This window comes from Centroberyx gerrardi, chromosome 20, assembly GCF_048128805.1.
Source record: "Centroberyx gerrardi isolate f3 chromosome 20, fCenGer3.hap1.cur.20231027, whole genome shotgun sequence".
Lineage (NCBI taxonomy): Eukaryota > Metazoa > Chordata > Actinopteri > Beryciformes > Berycidae > Centroberyx > Centroberyx gerrardi.
The window spans coordinates 5,958,025-5,967,500 of record NC_136016.1 but is presented as its reverse complement, the minus strand read 5'-3'; the positions used below and the strand labels follow the sequence as shown (position 1 = coordinate 5,967,500).

At 44.3% G+C, this 9,476-nt stretch overlaps 1 protein-coding gene across 2 annotated transcripts in view; it reads right to left on the bottom strand.

Annotated features, from left to right (window-relative positions):
• Positions 1-5,763, bottom strand: part of itgb4 (integrin, beta 4) — a 22,364-nt gene extending 16,601 nt beyond the window's left edge. For both annotated transcript variants that reach the window (XM_078290664.1, XM_078290665.1), the window contains exons 1-8: positions 5,385-5,763; positions 3,198-3,283; positions 2,754-2,836; positions 1,582-1,683; positions 795-999; positions 593-689; positions 285-456; positions 1-57 (exon numbers count right to left, since the gene is read on the bottom strand). The exon at positions 1-57 is cut by the window's left edge and continues 207 nt beyond it. In XM_078290664.1, coding sequence (XP_078146790.1) covers positions 1-57; positions 285-456; positions 593-689; positions 795-999; positions 1,582-1,683; positions 2,754-2,836; positions 3,198-3,276 — 795 coding nt within the window. In that variant the 5' untranslated portion in view covers positions 3,277-3,283; positions 5,385-5,763. The remainder of the gene's footprint in view (positions 58-284; positions 457-592; positions 690-794; positions 1,000-1,581; positions 1,684-2,753; positions 2,837-3,197; positions 3,284-5,384) is intronic.
• Positions 5,764-9,476: the final 3,713 nt, after the last annotated feature.

Below are 9,476 nucleotides of genomic sequence, written 5' to 3'. Positions count from 1 at the left end.
CGACTCGGTGGAGAACACCAGGAGGTGCGTGCTGTGGTTGCGCCAGCCGATCTTATCCTGGGAGAGAAAAGCAGAAGAGGAAAAGGAGAGAGCGAGGAGGAGATACAGCGGTAAAGAAGAGAGAGAGAGAAAACTTTCAGTATTTATTTTAACCAACCCAGTTCTGGGATTTGATCCGGCAAGCCTGCTTCTGCCACCCAATTTGAGGCAGAGTGAGGTTTACATCCAGTCGGGGATACACACACACACACCTACATACACACACCATTATAGGTCCTACTAACCCCACACACTCCAGCCTGCAGTATGGCATCAAATCCCCCTTCGGGAGCGTCCAGGTTGCCGGAGATCCTCTCCTTCTGAAGCTCGCTGGTGAAGAAATCCAAATTGTTGGTCAGCCTGATGACATTTTGGAAGGAGAACGGAGGGTCGCTGTTGGGCCACGGCTGGGCGAGCCTGAGAGAACGGGAGGAGGAGGAGGAGGAGGGACAAAAAGAGAAGAGAGGAAGAGAAAATGAATGGGAGCAACATGCTGGATGTGTGTGCTTCCAAACGATATTTTGAGGCGTTTGCATCAGGTTTTCCTTCTTACTTCTCGGGTCTCATGTCAGTCTGGGGCTCAATCACTTTGTCCACGAACTTTCCGAAGCCAATGGTGTAGTCATCTGACAGCTTCTCCACCAACAAAGCTACGGGGAAACACATCCACCATCAGCGTCACAGCATCAATATGTAGGACTATAGGAAAAAAAATCGATCCTCAACAGTCATCAGAACCTCGTCCCGCCTCTCACCCAGCTCCTTGCCCATCCGCTTGAGGTTGTCCAAATCGTCCTCCATGGAGTTGGAGAAGTCCATGAGGATGTAGAGGTCCAGGGGGCCCTTGGTCGGAGCGAACACCTCCATGTCCACCACCTTCTCCTCCCCCGGCAGGAAGGACATGCTCATCTGCTGCGGCGCCATCTGGGACTGCTGGAGGTTGACGTTGATCTGCTTCGCCTGAGATGCAGGGAGAGGGGGCGTGAGGGAGAGACGGAGGGGAAGGATGTGGGAAAGGATGAGTGGAAGGGGTGCGAGAGAGGTAGGGAAGGACGGGAGCGTTAAGTCAAGTTAAGACTAATACACGTAATACACTAAAATACACTCAAAAGTTTGGACACACCCGATTTAATGTTCTATGTTTTTCATTATCTGAAAGCCATTTTGATCTAAAGGCTTATGTTTAAATGCTTGAAACTTGTTTTTTAGACAAATATAAATAGTGAAGTTGATCCTATGTATGAATTTCTTTCCAAAGCCTTTGCCTTTCCATCAAGGCAAAGGGCAGCTACTTTAAAGAATCTAAAATATAAGATAGTTTTGATTTGTTTAACACTTTTTTTGGTCACTGCAAAATTCCATTTATGTTATTTCATACCATGCCTTTACTATTATTCTAAAATGTGAAAAATAGTAAAAAAAAATAAAGAAAAATGTGTGTGTCGAAACTTTTGACTGGTAGTGTAAATGCAAAACTGTAAAGAATGGAAGGGTGAATGATAAATGCAAAACCATATAGGGTGGAATGATGGAAGGACTTACCCTCTCTATGTTCAAAGTGCTTTCAGATGTGATCACTGCGCCAGCACTGCAGCCATGGGCCAGTATATTCTCATACAGGTCACAGCGGGGGCCAGTGAAGGTCTGGGGAGACAGGACATTTCATCAGCCACTTCTTCCTTCTTTCTCAACAAGACCTTGCAGAAAAAATACTTACAGTTTTGGGGGTAAAATCACTTTTAATTCAGTCTGTAAGTTTTCTTGTTTTTCATTCCTATGTGTGTATACTAGTTTGAAGAAAACTTTTGTGTAAAAGCCTTAATACCCTTAAGGACATTCTTGTCTCTGATAATGCAATAGGTTTGAGGTGCAACACACCCATTATCACAGTGAAGAACGCCCTCTTATTAAATAATAAGACGAGGACCTGCAGCTGTAAGGGAAGCACACTGGAGAGGGTTTTATCACTATTGCTTGTGTTTATTTTTGTTAAGCTATTACTATAATGCTTCTTGTGTGTGTGTGTGTGTGTGTGTGTGTGTGTGTGTGTGTGTGAGAGAGAGAGAGAGAGAGAGAGCGTAGCAGCTGCCATGCACATGTGGGTGTGTGTTTGGTTTATGTGATAAATATGTGGGTAACTATGGGAATGTGAGCCAAGCTGTTCAATATATATAATGATGAAGAATGTATGACCACCTGCATAATCATGTAATGGGAGTAATATGCAGATGAAATGTCTTAAATATGTTTTTGTGGTTTTATTTTGTATTGTGTGTGTTTGACACACTGCTTCACTGTTTATATATACATAAAAAATAAATGAAGTAAATGGAAAATTACTGTGGTGACAAGCTGATTAAGACAATAAAACATATGAAAAAAAGAACGCCCTCTTGGCTCTTATCCTATACTCTGCAACTCTCTATTTGAATATCATAATATATTTTACATAGATGTGAGAACATATTTATGATTTTCAGTTCTTGACTTCCATCCATTTCCTCGACTAAATGAATTCATAGTGAATTGGCCCCAACATTCACTATGTAATTCACAGATTAGTGCATATATTCCACACTAGACTCTAAATACATAACACAGGTATGCAGCATGTTCCAAAGGGCAGCATTTCCATCCACGGCCCTAATCTTGGCATTTAAAGATCTGAAGCGAGTTCTTCCATTTTCTATTTTCTGGCTGTTTCCTGCTCTCACCTCATCAGGGCAGTAGGCACAGCCTTTCCCGGACTGGAGGCACACTGAGCAGGTGCCGGCCCTGGCTGCCAGGCAGTGGTTGGCTGTCGGGGGGGAACGGAGGGGAGATGGGAGGGCAGAGCGTCAGCAAGAGTCAGAGTCACAGAGGCAGGAGAGCGAGAATCAAACCCATGATACATAGCTGGAATACCTGTGGTAGCACCGAACGTCTTATTCTCACTCCCCTGATTTGTCACTTACAGCAATGTCTGGTCTGATAATAACAATGACTCACTCTCAACATTTCTTTAAGGTGTAAACAAGCCTGCTGACCTTGGAGAGAAGACTGTAAAACTAAAAAGTATATTAACAAATTGCCAAATCTCTCTCTACCTATTGCATGCACCGAAAAACATCAAATGAATGAACTGTAATGAGAAAAGGTTAGTGATGATTCCTTCTCACCATTGTCAGCATAACAGCTGGTCAGTAGGACGGCTAGAAGCCCAAGCCCCACTGAGAGATGTAATGTCCATCTCCCCATCGCCTTCCTGCAAGAGAAACACACACACACACACACACACACACAAATACACACTTACATTATCCAGTAGCAATTGCCAGAAAAGAAAGTTTAAAGCATAAGTTCAAATCTACTTCTGCACTGTTGCAGAGAGAGAGACAGAGAAAGAGAGAGAGAGAGAGAGAGAGAAAGGAGGGGGAGAGAGAGAGACTATTATTCCCCAGTGACCTCAAACCCAGCGTGTCTCCTCAGACTAAGGTGTAACATGAACCACCTGTACTTTCCCTTGGTCAAAGGCCCAGAGAAAGTGAACAGAAACAGTCACTCCACTTTCCTTCATCTCATTCTGCGACCAGAACTAAGAGTATTTTCATAATTAGCGTTAACTGCTGCGTTTAAAACATCAGAAAATCAAGGAATTTGCTGCTTTGAAAGTTATCTCCTCCGCAAAAAATAATTGGCTCCCATTCTCAAGGTATGTGATAACAGAAGCATCCTCTTTCTACCTGCAAGTAGCCTCTTAAAGTCCTATAATATCCTCCACACGGCTACTAAAGAGCTATACTATCTCCCATACTCCCATAGTGAATCTTCAGAGAGAGCTATTCCCCTCCATTTCACAGACAGACAGAGAGAGAGATATACTGTACAGAGCCTGTTGAGGCATGATAACATGAGATGGGTGAAGCGGGACAGGAAGAGAGATATACAGGGTGGGAACTGGAAATATTTCGGGTGTAGAGTCTTTACTTCATGCTGGAATTTTGGATGAAGAACAGTCCGATTGACATCTAACGGGAAGCCGCAGACAAACTATCCCCACCAAACACACAGGAGGCCGGGAGTGAACAAAGGCCACTACAGTATGCGACATGAAATGTCTCAGTAATTGTCTCTGTGGGCAGATAATGGAATATGCGCCATCATGCGGAAAATATGGCGTTTTGTGCTCTGAAGACCTATAACTCCGAGATGGAATTTCTCCTTGAGGTGAGAGAGTGACCTCCCCTTCTAAGCACCAAAAACACATGGGAACGGCAACGTAGCACCTCGCCGTGAACTTGAGCAGGTGTGTTTGCGTGTGTGTGTGTGTGTGTGTTTATACCATAAGCTGTCACATAAATCACTGGCCAGGTTGGGTCAGTGAAAAAAAAACAACAGAACAGACTCGCTCCGTATCTTCCTAACTTGACCTTAAGTGGCGGAATGTGAGCCGAGCTGAGAAAAGACCAGATCCAAGAGCGGATCCAAGGCGCGGAGGCGTCGACTACACTGACATTAAACTGGGAGGGATGCAACTGTAACACGGCACAGGGCAAAAAATAGAATTGAGTGATTCATGCTGCTTTTACTCTGGATGGATCTGAGGCGGAGGACGACAACGTTCAAAAGAGTTGTTTCTCTGTGGATAACAGCAAGCCGAGCCTGCCAGGTGAACATACCACGACTGGGCGTGGGGCTGACCCCGCGGTGACATCATCAGGTTGGGGTGTGTGTGTGTGTGGGGGGGGGATCAGTAAGAGGTTTGGGGCCATGCTCATGGTCCTGCCTTTGACAGCAATGTAAATCACAGCTGTGCAACACACCTGGATCCTCCCAGCTTTTAAATCAATCAAGCCGTTCCTCCCCCAACGCCGACATAAACTATACAGCAGGTCTATGGGTTCAACATGATGTCCAGGTAGCAAACTGTGCTTATATAAACATGGGGGGAATTCTCTCTCTCATTGTGAATACACTTTGATCCGATCTAGTTTCTTTCACCTGTGTTACATTCTGCTCTTTGCTTTAATGTGGGTAATCATGCAGAAAGGACACCCAAAAGAGAAAATTAACATCAAGTTATGACCAAATCTGTCCAGAACTCAGTTTTCAGTCTCGCATTCAACTCTAAACCACAAGGTGAGGTGTAATTTTAGATAACACGCACCTTAAAGCCACTCAACTCGCTCTCTGAGGCCATACACACTCAAACCAGCACTATGTTCGGCACATTTTGCAGCCCACAACAAACACGCCAACGTCCCGGGCTGAGAAGAACAGGTTTAAGGCGGGAGGGCAGTGAAAACAATGGAGCAATTAAGAGATTTATGGCTAGGTGCAAAGAGATTATTACTGATCAAACAAACCTCTTGCTGCGTTCTTGCCCAATCCAAGTCCAAAAGTCCAACAACGAAATAAGGAAACCACTTAATCCTTCCCTCCCTCTTTGCTCCACGGGTCTCTGAAAAGTTTGTATCCACCTGCGTCGAGAAATGAAAGTCACTTCTTCCAAGTGCGTCCTCGAGTCCAAGTTCCAAGTTCCCAAGGCAGAGGGAAGAGACGCACTGCTGGTTTTTCTGTCTCTCTTTTTCTATCTTTATGTCTTCCTTCCCCTTACAGTCCAGTCCGGTCAAATATTGACTTATTTCCCCTTGAACTCAGCCAAGTGTGTGTGTGTGCGTCCTTGTGTGCGTGTCCGCCTGCAAGTGTTTTTAAGTGTGTGCGGGAGGGAGATATGAGAGCGAGTGAGAGTCAGCAAGCGAGTGAATGTGATTGTGTGTGCTGTGACTTGATCCCTCCTTTAGCTTACACACACACACACACACACACACACACACTCTCTCCCTTCCCTACCCAGGTGAGTTAGCCGTGACGAAGAGGGTTAACTCCCTTCCTGTACCTCTATCTCTTCCCCACCCTGTAAAAAAAGTTAAAAAGCTCCACACCTCTGTGTGTCAGCCCCCCCCCCCCCCCCTCCTGCTGCATTCCTCCCCGGGAGGAGTTCACCTGTGTGGGCTTGAGGCTGGCGAGCCAGGCCCCTCCCTACATGGCCCGCTACCAACAAACCCGATGGGAGTGGCGCACAGAGCAGAACACTGCCTGCAGGCTATGGGAAACGCTTTGTGATTTTAGTGTTTACACAAATGCGTGCTCATACGTATGGGGAAATTTTCGACTTGTCAAATATTGGATATTGCCACATCTCTTGTAGAGCGTTACTGATGGCACAGACACTTCCCTCAGCTCTGCCTGCAGCTGTAGAAGAAGAGGTGTATCAGTAGGCAGGGAATGTGCATTCCTGGGCAGAGGGACCACAAAGCAGCAGACCCAGGCAACATGGCACAGTGCCCTCTGCCTGGCACTCACCTCTAATGCACAGCGGGTCTGCTTGTGTTTGTGTGTGCATTTACAAAGGGACTTACAAAGCTCTATGAAGGTGTTACCAAGGGGCAGCAGAGTGGCCTAGCGATTAGAGAGAGAGAAACCAAAAGTCCACAGGTTTGATTCCTTCAATGGCCTATATCTTCCCATTAGTGCAAGTCAGGTTCCAAGAACCATGTGCATACTGTACAGAACACACCTATTTCCAACATTTCTATTACATACTACTTATACTGTACTTATTTACTACTTTCTTTAATACACTACAACAAAACCTATTCCCTTAATTTCTACTGTATGTTTTTTTTTATTTACACTACCAGTCAAAAGTTTGGACACACCTGTCTGAATGCACTATGCTTATGCTTAAATGCTTGAAATATGTTTCTTAAACAAATATAAATTGTGAAGTTGATGCCTATGTATGAATTTCTTTCCAAAGCCTTTGCCTTGATGGAAAGGCAACTATAAAGAATCTAAAATATAAGATAGTTTTGATTTGTTTAACACTTTTTTGGTCACTGCATTATTCCTTTTTACGTTATTTCATAGTTTTGACGTCTTTACTATTATTCTAAAATGTGGAAAATAGTAAGAAGAAAGAAAAATGCGGTGTGTCCAAACGTTTGACTGGTAGTGTGCCACTTTTTGCTGTGTGTGATACACGCATATCATGTACAGTGCGCCTCAGAAAATGTTCCGCAGATTTCCAGACAGGGCCGGTGTGACTATTAGTCTGTACATGCCCCATCATGTTCACTTCACTGGAATGATACCTTCCTCTAGGCCCGGGCAGACCGCAGGCCAGGTGTTAGACGCTCTTCTCAGTCACTGTCACACACCTTACAGTAGAACCCAATTACACTAATAATGCTGTACTCAGGCTCTGTGCACGTGCGGTACAGTCGCGCACGCTCCCACACACAGACACAGACGTCGGAGCTCAAGTCTGGAATAGAAGGAGTTAACGTGACTCAGAGGTGAGAGGAGCCCTTTTCCTCTCCACTGTACATATCACACTGGGCAATCTGAATGGGGGACATACCCAGTCATGCTCCTAGCAACCGAATCTGGCTTGACACAATGGTTTAATTCTCTCAAGGGGAATAAAATTGTTGCAAAAACAACTCTCCCCCCCCACCCCCCACCCCCCCCCCTCTCCCTCCTCCCTTCTTGGCTGACACTTTGGCAGTGATGCCAGTCCAAACAGCCCTTTCCCATTCTGAAGGAGGGGCTGGAAGGGTGTGGCCCGCCTATCATTTTTCCACTTTCACTGTTGAGTTTGAGGTTTCAGTCAGCACTAGTAAAATGTTTATGTCTAATAGGTAACATGAGAAGCCTCGCAAACAGTTGTAGGGGTTTGGTTTGTGCCACATCTGCATTTCAGATGGTGGAAATGAGAATTACACATCCTGTAAGATCCCACACTTTTTCATGTCAAGGACCCCACAATAGATATGCATTAGACCACAGACCATCATTTGATTTTCCTCCAATGACATTTTGTCCCAAGAAACCCCATCTGAGAAGATTTTTGTTGTTGTTTATGATCTTATATTGACAGAACTGAGTCGATTCTGTAGGTGGGGAGGTAACAGTGATCTGATACATTCTCCCATTGTACATATAGTGAGTGTAATAATGGTGAAAGTATACTATTGTTCACTTTACTGATGGACCACCTGGAACCCTCCTCAAGGACCCCTGGAGGTACTACCCCCCCCCCCCCCCCCCCCCCCCCACACACACACACACACACACACACACACACACACACACACACACACACACAACACACACCACATACACACACATACTATAGAACTACATTTTACACTTAAATAATAATCCTAGCAGCCCCTGTCACTTTGCTCTCATCAGCTAGCTGTCCTAGTCAAACTTTTTCACCATGCAAACTATATGGTAATCAAGACTACTTACTATGAAGCAGATGGTCGCGTGGGTCAACTGGATTCATCAGCGACTCAAATGACAGAGCTGCACTTTCCAAACGGGCTACTAGTACAAACAAACAATTAAAAAAAACAACAGTTGAAAAGCAGAAGTTTTCGGTGTGAGTGGGCAATGCCCGACACAAATCCCTCCACTTCCAGCTCCCCCGTGCGCACTTCAGCCCGGGTCCAGTGTGTGCCAAACTCCTCGCCTATTTACATGACAAAAGCTGCGCTCTTGGATCAGTGCGTTCATTCACTGCTTATAATGGCGTCCCTCTCTTTTTTTTTTTTGTCACCAATAAATCTGCTTCTGAGATGTAGGCTAGAAGTGCACGGGGCACCGCCGAAAGGTTCAGTGTAAAAAGTGAAACTCTTGACGTGGGAATTCACAGAGAGGTTTACGTATAAAAATGGGAGACTATCCCCTATGAAAAAGAGGTACGGTAACCCTATGATAAAATTTAAAACGATACAAATATCACAGCAAAACTATGATCTACTTATAGCAATATTAGGCCTATAGGAATATCATAGTGATGCAAAAAAAAAACATAAGAAAGACGTCATACATGTACAAACACACTATACATGCATAGACATATTATAGGATTATTATAGTGATACAATAGGGGATCTATAAAGCCGTTAAGTGCTATAAAGTCACTTTAAACTCATCATTGTGTACCACAGACACACTATAGGGCCCTATAGGAATATAACAGGAATATTATAGTAATACCATAAGGGATAAAAAATACCATAATGTGTGATATGGTCACTATGGTTACTATCGTGTAGCTACTACAGATATGGAATATCATAGTGATACATATAGAGGATAAAGTGCAATAAAATCACAATAAACTCACTAGTGAGTAGACTACTAAATATCTATATGAATATCAGTGATTTTTCCTCTTTAGAATATCCTTATTTGAATCATATGAATACTTCAGTAAGTCATTTCTATTGCCTAAACACCTATGGGTGAGTCAAATCCGTGTGATGACAGCGGATGGGATGCAGGGTTTGTTGAGGGAAAAGTTTCAGCCTGTTCAGCACAAGTTGAACATTAGGTGTGTCTCCTGGCTCACCTGCAAATGTAGACAGACACACAGACAC